Genomic DNA, 17,310 nt, shown 5'->3' with positions numbered 1-17,310 from the left:
AAAGAGGTAGTTGGGTTCTTCTCTCTGAGAATGAGGATCAGTGAGTTTTGTTCTTTTTTCTCCCCCTTTCACTGAGAGAGGTAGCTCCTGGAAATCAAAGTCAGGACAACTGAAGGGTCAGGCCTTCGTTTGTCTAACCAATTTGTACCACGTTAGTCACCCTTTCTGGAAAACTCCTTCCATCCAAGCAACTATTACTTTAAAAAATGATGGCTTCTTTTCCTGTACTTCAGTAAAGTATGAAATGTCTGGGCTTTCTTTCTACCTTTTAAGTGGTAGATGTTTTAATTGCATGAGCAACGTAGCTCGGATTCACTCATTCTTATGTCCATGTTTTTATCGATGCCAGAGAGCTATTTTCCTCATATAGGACTGCCAGGCCAGATCTACAATCACTGAAACAGAAAAATTCGTAGCAGCTGGGATTGTTCTCCTCTTGCCCCAAAGACCCTGGGACAAGCTGTGCCCTTCCTGAGGCTGTGCCTTGAAGAAATCCCAAACATCTGAGAGTACCTGTTACAACTGAATTGGCTCTGAGAAGAACAAAAACATTTAAAGCCAATGACTGTACATTAAAGAGTAGACTGTGAAGAACAGATAAGAGCAGATCATTGCTCTGTAGAAACCACTGATTTTTGTTATACAGTTCTCCAGTCCCTGAATGTTCTATTGAAAGAAACTTCTTGGTTTTACTGCGTAATAACTCTTCACATGCTGCAAAGCTTTTTTGATATTGGTACAATATTCAAGGGGTGCTATAGAAGAACTGATTGCCACTCCATTTTCACAGGCAAGGCTTCCATACTGAGACAGGTCATGTAAGACAAAAAGTAGGATTTGGGTCAAAACAGCAAATGGTAGGCTGTTATAAGCCCCACTGAATCTAATAAATGTTTAAGATCCACCTTTGCTACATTAGATGGAAAAAGGCTTTGGTGTCTGAATGGTGAAACAAAATCATGAGCTATTTTATGTTCTCCAGGAAAATCAGTAAAGGGGCTTTTCTTTTGTGCTAACAAATTAAAATGATGCATTGTTGTGTTTCCTCTAGGTAAAGGAAATACTGACAGCCCTTGGTTTGCTGACTTGTGCCAATACAAGGACTGGGAGTCTTTCTGGAGGCCAGAGAAAACGTCTTGCCATTGCTTTGGAGCTGGTGAACAATCCTCCTGTCATGTTTTTTGATGAACCAACCAGGTACTTCAAAGCCAAAAATTAAAGATAGACCAATATTGCTTCATATAGTAGAACAGTGCTTCAGAGAGGTTATTCACCTCTAAGTCCTTGGAAAAGGCTCAGTTTTTGTTGCCTGTAAGTACTGAATAAGGCCCCAAGAAATAATTTCATTTGGGTACTAAGTGCCTTGGGTCACTGCTGTAACTGATGGCACATGAGGCTATAAATAATTTTAAAGTAGATACAGACTGAAACAGGAAGGAAGAGAGAGAGGAAATTATTTTCAGATTGTGGCATGAGATTACTTTTTCAAGCAAAAATGGCTTGAATATAAGCATTTTGAAGTGTAACTTTTAATAGTGAATGTAGCATATTTAGAGTTAAATTCTGTAATCAGTCTAGGAGGAGGCCAGGAGAGCTATGAATATGTATCTATTCATTAAAGTTGGGAGCATTTAAATCTGCAGTCCTAAAATATAGAAATCCCTTAAGGCATCTTTGAGAAAACTCTTACTTTTCATTCTCAGGCATGTTTCCAACTTAATTAAAAGACTGATGGAGAAATACAAGCATAAGGTTGGCATATGATAAATTAAACTGCTACACAGAAAATTTATAAAAGGATAATGGTGAGAGACCAAAGTAAAAAATATGTGTGCTAGCTTTGAGTGGTGCCTATGGACCTGTGGATAACAAACTGCTTCTTTCCTTTTGTTCAGTGGCTTGGATAGCGCGTCATGTTTTCAGGTTGTCTCCCTGATGAAGGCTTTAGCCCAGGGTGGCAGGTCCATCATCTGCACGATTCACCAGCCCAGTGCTAAACTGTTTGAGTTGTTCGATCAGGTATTATTTTCAAACTCTTTTCTTTATGTGTGATTTAGGTAGGTTATACTTTTGAGGATACATTCTTTAAGTAAAAACATGAATAATTCTGGTCTATGGTTTCAAATAAAAAAATTAAATAAATAAGAGCAAAATATACTTTTTGATTATGTTTTTTAATTCTTCTCTGCCTATTTTTTTACATGTGATATTTTTAAAGAAACTGGCTGATGTGTTTGTGAAATCATTATTATCACAGTTGCAATTTTCATACCTTCAGCCACCACTGCTCCTGGGCACAGGGCTGTCAGTAAGTTAGAGTAATGTAAGAGCAAGAGAGCTTTAGTGCCAATGTCTGCAATGTTGCTATTACACATTCTCATCCTAGCTACACAGGTGTAAATTCAGAAGAGTTTATTCATGTGAAATAATAATCGTTAAAATTAAGTCAGTTGGAGATCTTTTCTTCAACCTGACAACAAAATATGGGCCATGCATGTTTAGGTTAGATTTAAATTTACTTTAATCTTGTTAGGAAATTTAAATTAGACCTGTGGGAGCTAAGAGAAAACCTACTACACCATAGGTGAACAAGATCTTGCAGATTGCCAGTCTGGCAAGGAGGTTTATTTAAAGTCAATAGTGTGGCTAAAAGTCAGAATAATCAGGCTGTTTCCCCTTGTTGTGCTGTTCTACGTCTCCTACCTCTGCTCCTCTTCCTACATTCACCAGCCTCATCTTCCATCATGTCTGGAAATCAGGTGGCTCGGCTGTACAGTTTCTTGCCTATTTTCATTATGTGTCTAAGGCTGGAATGAGTCTGTTTCTGCATTAATGTGCTTTAAGTCCTGAAGGGAATATTTGCAGAATTCAAACCTTAAGCATTTCATTTTCCATTAGTTGTAATTCCATTCAAAGGTAGTTCCAAGTGGTGACAAATCTTCCCAAGGTGTTCTTCCTAGAGGGACAACAAGAGGTCATTAGGTTCATGGATTGTTGTCATACTGATAGCTGGTTCAAATACCTTGCTACTATTCCACAGTTTTCTTTTTCCTTTTTTTAAAATTTTTCTTCACTTTACTTTGTTTTTCAGCTCTATGTTTTAAGTCAAGGTCAATGCATTTACCGTGGGAAGGTATTAAACCTTGTCCCTTACTTGAGAGATTTGGGTTTGAATTGCCCAACCTACCACAATCCAGCAGATTTTGGTAAGTTTGAATATTTGAATAGTTTATATAATTTATTTTGTATTTGATTAGCACCTTCAGGGTAATGGGGACCATGGTGTGTTTTACAGTTGTGTACATGTAATGTGCATGTGTACATATATGTACCAAAATTCAAAATAAAATTATTCAAATTTTTTCTAAGTAATTTGAATGCCATCTAGTGGTAAAATTTAGTGAATATTTCTCTCTGGTGGAAGTCCAGGTTCAGGAAATGAAAGGTAAAACATATTATTTACTGCTTTGTAGTAATTAATCTTACTGGCTTTTCAAAGTGGCTCCAGTATTCTGGTTTTTTATCTTGAACAATCCCGCTGTGGTATTGTACAGCTAATAGCATTGAGGGTTTTTTCGTTGTTGTTTCTTAATTCCAAAGTAGCAGTAAGGACCACAAAAATAGACTTTTGTAATTTTGGATTGCTAAGACAATCCCTTTCCTCTAAAATGGTTCATTTAACTTCCAGGATGAGGAGAACTCTCTGAAGATTTATAGAAATATATGTTTAAATCATGTGTGTGTACATATTAATTTGGATGTGGTATTTTAGAGCCTGTTTTAGGCAAAACCCCTGTTTCTGTCAGTACAACAAAATCAAGGCTTGTAACTAGTCAGCAGGGTAAACCAGTAACTTACCTTCTGGTTTGTGTAGTTATGGAAGTAGCATCTGGTGAATATGGAGACCAAAACGGCCGACTGGTAAGGGCAGTACGAGAGAGGATATGTGACACAGACTACAAGAGAGATGTTGGTGGTGAGAATGAGTTGAATCCCTTCCTCTGGCACCGGCCTTCTGAAGAGGTATTTTGTGTATCACAACTAATGGGCGTGGCTTGAGGTTGGAGGGGGAGGAAGCGAATTTAAATCCTCAGTCAATGGAGAAGGTTTCTGGGCACATTCAGCTGATGAGAGTGGGGTTTTGTGAATGAAAACTAAGTAAAATACTGCAAAGAAAGAAGTTTATTCTTTTATGTGTTTCTGCAGGATTCCTCCTCCACAGAAGGCTGCCACAGCTTCTCCGCCAGCTGCCTAACCCAGTTCTGTATCCTCTTCAAAAGAACTTTTCTTACCATCATGAGGGATTCGGTAAGACTGTGTTTATAATAACTTTTGTAGCTGAAAAGTCTATTTAGCTGGTTACGAGGTAGTGTAATATGCCTTAAAGGTCCTGTCCGACAGCCTGTGCATGAAGATTGTCACAGAATTTCAGACGAAAGAGACTGATCTTTCAGTCTTGCTGTTAACTGTGCCATCTTCATTGTGAACAACAGCTTTCTTCAGAGGAACTCAGAAGCATCCAGTCTAAAAACCTAAAGCCTAAATCCTGTCTGTGCTGGCAGGTCCCTTATGCAGTTACTTATCCTACTGAAAGATGAGTGGGAGGTTGTACTGGTGTGTCACAAAATTAGTTTTCCCAGAAGATTCAGGGTGGCAGAGATAAGAATTTCAGTGTGACGTAAGGTTAATACTTAAAGTCTTTGTTTTTCCCTGTGAAACAGAAAATTAATAAATACAAATTTTGCTTCTCTGAAAATGAAACGTTTCTGTTTTCATACATTTAATCAAGATGAAGTAAGTATCATAATGAAACTCGTCATTCCCAAGTTAAAAACATTTCTTTCACCTTTTTTCTTAAAAAAACCCCAACCCTCTTCAAAATCCCAAACCCTGCAGTTTTCATGTAAGTTGATTAAATGTTTTGGGTGCCTAGTTGGCATTATCAAAATGTAGTGGGGCTTTTTTTTTTTTTCACTTGACAAAGTTTTTCTTACCTCTAAGTAGCGGAGTTGTTGGTGAATTTAAGAGATTAGGGGTATTTACATTGTCTGATTGATCCTCCTGCTTTGAAATGCCCTGTATGTAGGATTGTCCCTTCATTAGCAGGCATGAGTTAAGCAGATGAGCTTCCTCAGCTGGGCCAACCGACCGTAGGTGCACACCCGTCCATGGGACTCACCCACGTACAGTGTAATTAGTACTGGTTGGCTGAGTGCTTTTCTCAGTGGCAAGTTTGCAAAATTTGCAATTTGGTAAATCTGAGTGTGGTTTTTCTGCTGCTGCTTCTGCAGTTTGGAAGGTTTTCAGTGCTTTACATGAGAGGGAATAAAGACAATGTATACATTAATATATGCACTAGTTTGACATACTTGTCCTTAGAAAAGGGGAACACCAGACAATATAGCCACACTGGCATACACATGGTGGATTGAGATGAGGTAGTTTGGAAACCAAAAGCAGTTAAGCCACAAGGAGCCAGGCGTGAGTGAGTTACTTTTGTGACAGGGTAAGCTGAGCTTCACTACTCTGCTCTTACCCTGCATCCAGGGAGGTGTCTTTTTAGGATACTACTGTGTGCAGTGTAGACATGTCCACACAGAACTACAGGTCTGGAAGAAGCTTACTGGACCATTGTGTCCAGGCCTCTCCTGTCACATAACCACAGTATTCCTTCCCTTTCAGAAAGGGAAACACTGTATTGAGTGCCATAGTAAAAGCTGTCAGCTGTTTTCCCGCTACTTTGGTTGGGAACATATGGCAGAACCATACCTTTCTAGAGGTTAGGAAGTGTCTTCTTACATCCAGACCATCTATATTATGCCTATTTGTTGTTTTGCCAGCACATTTCTTTGTCATACCTTGTTCTTCTACCTTGCTGTTTTACATTATAGTGAATTTGTCATTCAATGATTAGTTAAGTTGTTGAATTTTGCCTTCCTGTAATCTGAAATAGTTTGCACATCTGTCTAGTACCAAATATTTGGTCAAAAATAAATTGACATGCTCGTGTGGGTGGGCTGTTGTAATCCAAGGTGTACATCTTCACATTCTGCGTGTTGCTCAACTAACCGATCAGAATGTCTCTGGTACACATGGAGAGCATATCTCAGAGGTGTGCAGGCACTAACCATGGATCATACATACAGTCCTCAACTCGTCTCCACCAAGGGGAAAATGTAACTTGTTTTCTGATATGTAGATGCAAGAACAGTGTTGTTTATAAGATTTTTTTCCTGCTCAACTGTAAAGGCTTGCAGTTGTTCCGCATTTTATTTCTTTTGTTCTTCCATAGCTCTTGTAGGAATACTGTATTGCAGGGAAGGCACAAAAGGCTAGTTTATGCCTGATTAAGTTAGTTTCATCTACACAAGCCTGAAATACCTTTTTTGCCTCCCTTCTGCTCTGGGAAATGTATCTTTTAGCGAGAGAGAAAGTCTGCTTCTCCTGATGAATGAATATTTTGCCAATTGACAGGGTTAGTACAAAGGACACAGGCACCAGATTAAAAAAAAAAGTAAACTTATTTTTACTTATGTTAGAAGTGATGAAATGATGAGGAAAATAATACAGTGAAAATTAATTAAAGCAATATAAGGTAAAGCAGCAAAATAATAAGTGAACTACTATAGCAAGCATAAAATAAAGTAATGCACCTAATCATTACTACATAGAGTTAGCGATAGTGATTAAGAAAGATACATCACCACTTGCCCTAATAGTACGTTACCATCATCCAGATCCGCAGTCACTGGGGACCCCGGGTGCAGCGAGGATTTGAAGAACCCTTCCCAGCAATTGGAAGATCTCTATACAGAGTGTCCACTGTATAGATAAGGCTTCCAAATTTCCCTGCAAACCTTCCCTGCTTTTATACAGTTGAATAAACAACTTTATTTCTTAAACTACGAAAAACATCTGGTGTGGTTTTCTCCTTGTTAACTTCCATCTTGAGTCTGGCCAGGGCAGGAGAGGGGAGACAACAAGAACAAAAGAATCTACTAATCTTGATTATGTATCTCTCAACAAAGCTTGTCACAACTTCCCATATTCCTTTGCCATCTGTGGCAATAGGGCACAGCTGTACTTACTTTTGGCTACTGTTACATAATTAGTATCTTTCTGCTGACTAATCTTACACAGCAAGCGTTACAGCAAAGCTCTATAAGCATTACAACAAAACTTTTATAAATTGGCATATATTAATAAGTAGTACATTGCATATGTGATCAATATTACACATATCAGATATATTGTTAGGTTGTGAGGTTCATCTAGAGGTCAACTTTGGTTCAGGGACTCACTGCTCAGGCCCTAGTATTTCAGTGAGGGCCAATGGTTCCATGACATTGTCTGACAGTAAGATTTCAGGTTGCAGCATTCGCAGTTTCTGCCTTTGTTTACAGGAAGACATTTTCTGTACTGTAATAGGCATGTCTGATTCACACTGGGAAGCTCGTTACTGTAAGTTTTCCTTAGCTGAAGCCCAGTTTGCCAGGAGGAAATGAACATTTCTGTATAAGTTCTTCTGGACATAAGTACTCCTTTTCTGCAATCTGTATATCTGATTTCAGTAATATTGCTCTTATTTTTGAGCTCAGACTTTCTGATCAGAAATACTACTTGTTCATTGCTTGTAGGTCCTGACACACTTGCGTATCACCTCACACATTGGTATTGGACTGCTCATCGGCTTGCTCTACTTAGGCATTGGCAATGAAGCGAAGAAAGTCCTCAGCAACTCCGGCTTCCTATTTTTTTCCATGTTGTTTCTTATGTTTGCTGCGCTTATGCCAACTGTCCTTACATGTGAGTACCAGTCATACTGTTAAACCAATGGACGGGGAGATTGCCGTAAGCTGGGATGGTGGTGTAGTGTATCTCTTTTGTACAGCAGAGCATTTGACTTGTGCTTCTACTTCTTAGATAGGTGTGGGGGTTAATCTTGCACTCACTGAACTGCTGTGTAGAGGCAAACGGAGATAGGCTTGTTCAGTGGCACCTCTCTCTCCCCAGTTTTGCCAGTGCTTCTCAAGCCCGGTAGTTCACTGTTACAATCCTGGACAGGAATTTCCCCTTTTCCTCAGGTGCCAGTGCATCTCAACTGTGTCATGAGCTTGTGGTTGGTTGTAGCGAAGCTGTAATAATTTCTCTAGTCATTACTTCTGCATGAGATCAGCATATTCATGTGGTGTCAGAAGCAAACTCTTGCAGTACGGACTGTTCCATACTTCCTCTGGGAGCGCTGTTACTTTGGATTTTCTGTTGGACCAAAAGGAATAACCAGATTCTTTAACACCATTTTTATTTCAAAAAGCCACTTTGAAGGAGGTTCACGTAGTCTGAGTAGACTGGTACATATCCTAGACAGTAAGCAACTCTCATGGTTGACTTGTTACATTTCGTTGCAAGTCATTGAAACTATTTTTGGTCTGTCAAAGGCCTCAGAGTTCCAGTCCCACTGTGGGACTGCAGCAGTTCAGGATTAGACATGGATAAACTATGTTACCATGTGCAAGAATGTTGCTCACTGACAACCTAATTTACTAATTTGTGTTCTCTGCAGTTCCTCTTGAGATGGGAGTGTTTCTTAGAGAGCATCTGAACTACTGGTACAGCCTGAAAGCCTACTATCTCGCCAAAACCATGGCTGATGTTCCTTTTCAGGTATATGCTCTACTCTTCAATAACACAAGAAACATTTAAGCTCATGGCAAGTCCACTTGCCAAGAAGATCAGTACTGGTATTTTATCTGTCTGAATAGTGGAGAAACTGTCCGTATGTGTGTGCTGAAGCTTCAGGTCCAAATCAGAAGCACCCTAAGATTAAACAGCAGGACTTCACAAAAGCCAAGACCTGACCCAATTTTTTTGAATAAACAGATGACCATCTGGTTTTTTGCAGAAGGGGAATTGTCAAGGGGTGTGAGTCGGATCTGTTTTATAATGCCCAGGTGGTAAGATATATACCACAGTCTGTGGCAGATGTATTTATTCTTCCCAGCCATGCCTGTCATGTAATGGAAAGGCTGAGACCTGTGGATTAACTAGAACTCCCTATGTTTTTATCTTTTTCAGAGTAACATTAAATGTTTGGCTTTAATGGACTAACTCCAAGTGTATCTCCTTGCAGATCATGTTTCCTGTGGCTTACTGCAGCATTGTGTACTGGATGACTTCACAGCCCTCTGATGCACTCCGATTTGTCCTCTTCTCAGCCTTGGGAACCATGACATCTCTGGTGGCTCAGTCACTGGGTCTTCTCATAGGTGCAGCCTCTACATCTCTCCAGGTACTGAAGTGTTTTGTGGTCTCACAGGAACCCTGCTGTCCCATAACACTGACTGCTTACTGTGACTGCTGCTGTGTCCCCAAGACGTTTGTTGAGAGATGACAGGCAAAAAGTTGTCTTGGTCTGATATAGCTGTTTGATGCTTCCCATTAGCATCAACTCAAACAGCATGTACAAGCATTGGATGTGAGGCTCTGAAGTTCCTTCCCCATCCAAATGGGGCTCTGCCTGCCCCTGCTTTTAGTGGGTTGTCACTTACTCTTAATCCCAGGCTGAGCAGGTTTTAGAAACTGCAGGACTGAACAATTTCTGTGCATCTGCGAAGTGGAGGTAGGCCACGAGGATCAGCAGCTCAGGAGAGGGTTCTTCCATACAGATACAAAATGTTGCAGGAGGCGACGTAGGAAAAAACTTGCCCAGAAACTAAACCTCTGTGGAGGGAGGGACTGGCGCAGCTGTTGGCATGACTGTCACACTGGAAGCTGGCCTTGTAACTCCATTCTGCTTCCTGGCAGGAGGTGTGCTGAGGTGACCATTCCACAGCAGAATTGCTTTGTGGTGCTTGTGATAGCAGATGGTATTGACATTAATATGCATTGGTGCTATCAAGATTTCTGCAGTTGAAGGCTTGATTCCCTCTCTGTGCCACGCTGCTGAGACCAGAATAGCTGTATTGTGAGATCCCTGTGCTTCTGCTTTACCCAGAGATACCTGTATGGCCCTTTGCCCTGGATGGGATGTAGACAGGATGACCTGGAGCTGGGCCAAGATCTATCTTTCCCACCAAAGCTGCCCAGCTGGAGATGTTCCTTGTCCTCTTGACCACAATTTAGGAACGGTTGAACCTACTGTTCCTGTGGGGTTAATGAGGAGGGAGACCTGTGTGTCCTCAGTGGGGAATGAATGAGAAAGGATAATATTTAGGAAGAGGAGTCTCATACCCAGAGTAGCAAGGGAATCACAGTGCCCATCTTGCTCTGTAAACTTCTTGGTGGGTCCAAGTCATTTGGAGGACAAATCCCAGCACAGCAGCATCATCAACTAGTAGAAGGGTTTAGGAAGCCGAGAGGGACTCCTTCTCCTCCTTTAACAGCATCTCACCTCCCGCTTACAAGAAACCTTGTCCAAGGAGTTCAGTAATTTCCTGGTATTTGGAACTGTGATAATTTTGAGGAGTAGCTTTATAAGAAGGACTTGAATTGCTCCCCACTGCCTAAAGAGTAAGAGTTTGCACTGCCTATTTGAATTTGACACAGAACAGAGGATTTGCTGTAAGTCTGCTCTTTTCAAGACTGATTTCCTCACTGGAGGTCAGGACATCAGATGAAAGAGCACGTTAATTTTTTTTTTCCCTCTGGCTGTCTGACAAGAGACACTCTATTCCTTCTCTTCACAGGTGGCCACTTTTGTGGGCCCAGTTACTGCCATCCCAGTGTTGCTGTTCTCTGGGTTTTTTGTCAGCTTTGATACCATCCCAACATACCTCCAGTGGATGTCCTACATTTCCTATGTCAGGTACCGCTAGGGAGGCCATTAACCTCCCATCCTGGAAATGCTGTTTGTTTGCCTTTGCTTGTTTGGTTTTTTTGGGTGCCAAAGAGACTGTTCACAGCACATTCTTTGAGATTATAGACGTGCATATGATGTATAGCACATGATGGTATACCCCCCATGACAGGGGGTTTGGAACTAGATGATCTTTAAGGTCCCTTCCAACCCAGACTATTCCATGATTCTATGATTATCTCACTGCATTTTATGTTGTATATGATGCAAAATAAATAGAAACATTCAGTACAGATTATCGGCTGCAAGTCCATGTCAGTCCCCTTGAATTGAATTCAGTGGGATTGCACAGTATGCAAATCTCCCTGGATTATGCAGTGGTGGATTTCTGAAATAATAGGGACAGTATGCCCAACTGAGAAATTGGTGCCAGCACCTCATTTGGAAGAAAGTGCTGTATAAATCACTGTTCTATCCCCAGTAGACTTGTTGGGTTAAGACCTTTTCTTAAGTTTTGCCATAGCACTGCCACAAGAGGCATGGGATTTGTGTCATCTCTAATCTGAACTGGTGTTTTAAGAACCATAGGCACCTTATAGCCTGCATCTGTCGCTGTCACTGTCCGAGACGGCTATCTTACAATGGGATGATTGCCATCAGGAAATCTCTGGAGGCTGGCATAGAGGGATAGTTGAGACTAGACACTTAAATGTTTATAGCTGAAATTAGGTGAAGTGGATCTTCCCACCCTCCTTTTCCCCACCCTGCCCAAGCTGCACTATTACTGAGAAAGCCCAAGCTAAAATATCCTTGTTTGGCAAATGAGGTCTTACACAGAGACCTATCAAAGATTAGGACACCACACCCCCTCAATTAGTAGCTAGAATTCAAGAGGAGGCCTTAAACCATTGTCTAGCCCATGTGGGGTCTCCTGAAGCCAGCAGGAGCTACCATACAGGTGGGATTGATGATGGTATATCTCCTTACAAAGTCAAATCCTAAGTGCACCCAGTGTCAGGGGAGCCATGGGAACTGTGTATTGTTAGTGAAACTATAGCAAATGGAAGGAAAGAGATGTTCTAAACTGATGCCAGTTTTCATATATTTCTGATTTCAAACCGTAATTGTATCCATGTTGCTCCGTTTCAGAAAATGAAATTAATGATGCCACTTTTAAAAGGGGAATTTCTGCATATGAGCTGAAAGTAGTCTGCTTTGTATTTAAACATTTTACTTTGGAGAAATTGGACTGTACATTAACTGGAAGCAGTTAAAGGCAAAACTTCTATCTTTGTTCAATTTTATGTAAAATGCCAGTGGCATGTCATTTGCTTGATTGTATCAGGGATAGAACTTGGCCCGAGACTCATGTGTCAGAATGAGTGTTTTGAGCTGAGCTCACATAGTGGTTGTATTGCTAGTGGAGTACTTCTAAACAGATCATCAGGACTTTTCCTTGTAATCCATCCTTCTTCTTTCCAGATACGGGTTCGAAGGAGTTATTCTCTCTATCTATGGACTGGATCGAGAAGATCTGCATTGTGACAAAGATGATACTTGCCATTTTCAAAAATCAGAGGCTATTCTGAGAGAACTGGATGTAGAAAATGCCAAACTTTACCTGGACTTCATTGTTCTTGGAATTTTCTTCTTCTCTCTGCGCCTAATTGCCTATTTTGTTCTCAGATACAAAATCCGAGCAGAGAGGTAAAGAAAAAAATGGCTAAAACAATGCAGTAGGAAGATCTTTAGAAATGCGATAGAGGGCACTTGAGATTGTCTCACTGTGGCCGGCCAGTCTCCAGTGCCCAGCTAGATGCTGTTATGACCTAGCCCATAGAGAACCACAACGGGATAGTGGACATATAGTGTTAAGCCAATCAGTCCAGTTGGGTTGGGTCATGTTTTCATTACACTTTCTAGCTTTAACTAGGAAGAAGAAATGGAAGGGAATTTTACACTGCAGAATACCAATACCAAGGCAGTGTAACTGTAATAAAAAACCTGGCTGCAGGAACTTTCCATATGAAAAACAGTTTCGTGATAAGGTAATACTAGTCCTGGTAGCCAGAATAGTATAATGTTGTCTATAGTTGACAAGGTAATGAGATGCAAAATGGGAAATGCAAAGAAAATAGGATTCTCTCATCTTTTTAAATTCGGAGTTTCATCTTTGCAGTTTTCTATGTATTATTTTGCAATTCTTTTCCACAGAATTACCCCTTCTGGCCATAAGTCTGTAAATGTATTCATTAATAAGGTAAAGATAACTTTTTAATATGGATACTTTTTTAAAACAAACCTAAAGCGATTCAAGTCGTTATTTTTGTTTCTGTCTAAATTTAGAATTCTGGTGCTTTACTTGTTGAGCTGGTCTCATATCTGAAAATTGTAATGATAGGAGGAAAAGGCAGATTCTGAGCCTGTACTAAGCCTGTGGTCTGTATTTGGAAGGAACAATAGATAGCACAGGCAGTCAGACATGTTCAAGCTGTTGCTGAATGAAAAAACATTGTTTTGCAGTGTCTTTTAAGTCCTCAATATTTGATATTTAAGATACGAACTCTATTCATTATCTGTTTGATCTACCTCCTGCAAACTAAAAAATCAAAGCACTACAAGGCTCATTTTTTCTTAAATTGTGAAAGCAGAATCTATCCCTAAACCCTGAGCAATTGTTAAAGCCTGATGGAATGCAAGAGTTATCTACAGCTCAAACCTTAGGGTATTGTGTTAGAACACTCGTGACTGCCTCATATGGCAGTGTTTGTTAAATCTGCAACACGCTACATGCAGGACTCTCCTCAAAATATGCAAATGACCATATAATACTGCAGGTCTAATTATGCCAAGCAGTTTTGTTCTCATCCCGAAGTCTACATGCACAATATGGGAATTAATAGCTAATTGATCTAAAGACCAATGAAACCATTAAAAGAAGCATGCATTTGTTTTGCATATCTCACTTTTCTAAACTTGACGGGGGAGTTCCAGGTCCAAGTGGAATGGGAATTTTGTCACTGATTTTCATGGGTTTGCATTTTCAACCCAAAATGAAATTGTGGGGCCCGTACTCAATGTTGGACACCTTGCTGAACTCCCATGCAAATTCCACTACCTTCTGCCATTACTGTGTGTTTACCTTAATGTCACAGACCTCCGAGTCAGACCCACAAATTCTGTAAATGCATTGTTCCTATCAGGATGCTGAAGTCTTGTGGATTGGAAGCAACTTGATCTCAGCAAACCATTCAAGAGCTCAGCAGCTCATGATAGTAGGGTAGATGAAGAGAGACCTTGCACATCTGCTGGTCAAAATTCACCGACTTCTTTTCAAGGGCTCCATGGCTATGTCTATACTAGTAAACTAAATAGTGTCAGGGCCAGCTCTCTTAGTCCTCAGGCAAATGGGGCTAATAGGAATGGTTACTGTACTGTAGTAACTTCTAAACAGAGCCCAGACGTTGTCTGGAAAAGCTCTGGCTGTGCTGGGCTGCAGCTCTGCCATTTAGCACTGAAGACAATTGTTTTGCAGTTTTCCTGGCCCATGCCCAGGCTCTGTTTAATTTACCAGTACAGACATAGACTGCATGTATCTGTTAAACTCAGGATGCTTGAATTAAGACTGTGTTCTGGAAGACTTTAAGTCAAGTCACGTGTTTTAGGAAGGTTAGTTGAACTTTCCCTGAAGATAAGATTGACCTATGAAAGCAAGGGCAACCTTTACTGTAGAAGAAAAATAAATCCTTACACAGCTTCTTTGCATAATTTTGTTGCTGGTTTTTCACAAAATGTCCTGGAGCCAGTAGAGCTTTTATACAGCTCTGCAGGTTCTCCAGGCATAATCACAAGCGTGTATGGGCCTATATGACTGCCAGATATGAGAAATTAAGAATTTTGGCTATTCTAAATAATGCTCATAACTGTGAACAGTTTTTACATAAGTCACAATCTGAAATCCCTTGGCACAACGTGACTTGATTATTTCAAGACTCTCAAAATATTTATGAATATTACAGGCTGTTCAGATGCTGTTTGCAAGCAGAGAAGAGACTGCCTTTGCCAAATTACGCTTTTGTTGCACCCTGCTGGTCCAGCTGTAGGCTAGCCAAGTATGAAAGAGCATGACATTCATGGCATTAAATACCTTCAGGGTTCATGTTTTGTGTTTACCAATGCCATTTACCAAATACCACATTGAAAATCACTTGCAATTTACCAAATGAAGTAGCTTTGCTGACATTTCAACACTGTTAACTTACACAACAACGATGCTGTCTTCTCCCATTTAGACCAATTTAGCAGTATGACTTCCTTTGATATTGTCTTGCAGTCTGTGCCTATTCCTCTCTTTGTATGATTTCTTATTTTATCTCTTTAGTCTGCACGATGTCCTCCTGTACTGTAACTTTGTATTGTATTATGGCAGCCAAAAGTCTGGTCCTCCATGGGTGTTCCTAAGAAAATGCCTGGTCTGGAATATTTTTTGTCACTCTTTTTTTGTTAGATATGCTTTTTCCCAGCCATCTGCTGGCAACATTTAGCTGAAAGTTACTGTTCTAAGGAACACTTTCAGACTGTAGTATCCCAGTAAAGAAATAAATTAATTCTGTTGAAACTCAGTGCTACACATAAATGAGATAATCATTCTTTCCCTCCTTAGCTCTAAAATTAACTAATGATATCTCTTTTGCCACTACTGTGTGACAGAAGTATTTAAAGTCCATCCCAGTTACGTTTCCACATACTGCAAAAATTTTTAACATAGTCTCAACTTGGCTTTTTTCTGTTTATGTGGGAATAAATTCTAACAGGCCAGTATAAAACATTCCCAGGTTAATGGACTGAGCATACATATGCTGTAGTGTTAAGCAAGCACGTTGTGAAGCTCTGGAGGCTTCATATGAAAGAATAATGAGGCCAGCAAGATTCTAAAGACTTCAAATCCTCAATTTATATAGCCATATATAAATAACCATTAACTGGTTGAAATCAATCCCATTATTACCATTCAAACCAGTCACAGTCCGGCTAAAAGTTGCATTAAGAGGCTAAAGGTTTTTTCAAGGTCTCTTGAAGACTGAATGTATGATTTCTGTTGGGATTGCAGGAAGACTTTAGTGTTCTGGTGGTCTCCTTTGTTTTATTTGGACTTATTTTGTGCATGTTGCCTTGGTTACTGTGTGCATCAGTTAAGACTACATGTGCTTCAAATCGTTTTTTGTTGTTTTTCTTTGCAGAAACTTGCATATAATCTGAAAAACTATGAAAATTTTTAAAAAGAACTTAAGTCATTATTATTTACAATTAAATAAAAGATTTTGAAAGCAGATTCTACTCACATAATAATTGAAAAAAATTCATCTTTATGGATGAAAGGGAGTAAAAGAAGAATATCTGATGCTGAAATCCTGTCCAGTCCTTAATATGCGGAGCCCAAGATATCTTTTTTTTAGTTAAAGGAGAGGAATATATATATACATAATAGGGAGAGTTGGTTATGTAAGTGGGAGATAATGAACACTTGAGTCCAAGTACTGGATCTATCCAATGACTGGCATTTCGATCTACTCTTTTGTGTTGAAGTCTATGTTGTCAGCAGAAGTGAATGTTTCATTAAACATCTGTTTCAAGAAAGCAGTGTGGTGCGTAGTGACTGGTACCAGCCCAGTGATCTTCACAAAGGAGGTCCTGTCTGTCCTATTTACTCAACACTAGATGGATGTTTTCAACTCTAATAGGATCCTTTGAAGCCCTGTTCCAACAAAGTGCTTAAGTATCTTAATAACCTCTCCATCTGCATTGTCATATGTGAATAAAAGAAACAAAGTCCAGGCTTAAGTGGTTTGCTGGGTGAGGGCTGTGTTGCACAGGAAGGCTGAGATGTTCGCTGTCTCAACAGACTCCGAGACTATATTGAAAAATCCATTTGCTTTGGATTAGTCTGTAGGAGTTTACAGCTTTACAATGATCTTGAATTAATCTTTTCAAGTCACAAAATACTTCTTTTGAGGGGAAGGGGAGAATAAAAATCAAGCATGGAGATAAGTGTATATTTTTCTGTATAAGTACTGTTGCTTTGCGTAACTGCTTTTGTTATCTTCATAGTTTTGTTAAGGAAAAATGAACTTTTTTTTTTTTTTCTTTCTGTACTAGAAGTGCTGGTCCAGAGCTGCTTTACATTTGAACAATGTCAGCATTTATTTTTACTTTCCAAACTAAGCAGGAAGGGATCTTAATTAGTTAATTTTCAGTGTTAACTTTTATTGGAATATTATTTTATCTTTTTGTCTCCTGCTCTGTGACAATTGTATTCAGGAACGATAACAAAGGGCAGAGGGAGAGACTTGAGGTGCAATGGTGAAGTTTCCAAACAGCTCCTCAGAAGCTGTGGGTGAGGAGAGTGCAGATGACATGCACTCTTTCTGCAGCCTCATGCACCTTCTTTAATGTTGCCTTTGCTCACTGAGCTTCAGGTCCAGTCTCATGTTGTGGCTGTGTAGGCGAATAGTTCA

At 39.9% G+C, this 17,310-nt stretch overlaps 1 protein-coding gene across 4 annotated transcripts in view; it reads left to right on the top strand.

Annotated features, from left to right (window-relative positions):
- The window catches only part of ABCG1 (ATP-binding cassette, sub-family G (WHITE), member 1), a 50,849-nt gene extending 37,893 nt beyond the window's left edge, over positions 1-12,956 (top strand). The window contains exons 5-15 of one of the 4 annotated variants that reach the window (XM_010085642.1): positions 1,052-1,197; positions 1,896-2,019; positions 3,092-3,206; positions 3,875-3,969; positions 4,095-4,106; positions 4,207-4,308; positions 7,638-7,806; positions 8,564-8,664; positions 9,131-9,289; positions 10,686-10,804; positions 12,278-12,956. In XM_010085642.1, coding sequence (XP_010083944.1) covers positions 1,052-1,197; positions 1,896-2,019; positions 3,092-3,206; positions 3,875-3,969; positions 4,095-4,106; positions 4,207-4,308; positions 7,638-7,806; positions 8,564-8,664; positions 9,131-9,289; positions 10,686-10,804; positions 12,278-12,506 — 1,371 coding nt within the window. In that variant the 3' untranslated portion in view covers positions 12,507-12,956. The other 3 variants (XM_010085639.1, XM_010085643.1, XM_010085641.1) reach the window with 3 other exon arrangements.
- Positions 12,957-17,310: the final 4,354 nt, after the last annotated feature.

Source organism: Pterocles gutturalis, unplaced genomic scaffold (genome assembly GCF_000699245.1).
Source record: "Pterocles gutturalis isolate BGI_N339 unplaced genomic scaffold, ASM69924v1 scaffold16420, whole genome shotgun sequence".
Classification (NCBI taxonomy): Eukaryota; Metazoa; Chordata; class Aves; order Pterocliformes; family Pteroclidae; genus Pterocles; species Pterocles gutturalis.
Note: the sequence above shows the minus strand (reverse complement) of the source record. Positions and strands in the feature narration are given on the sequence as shown.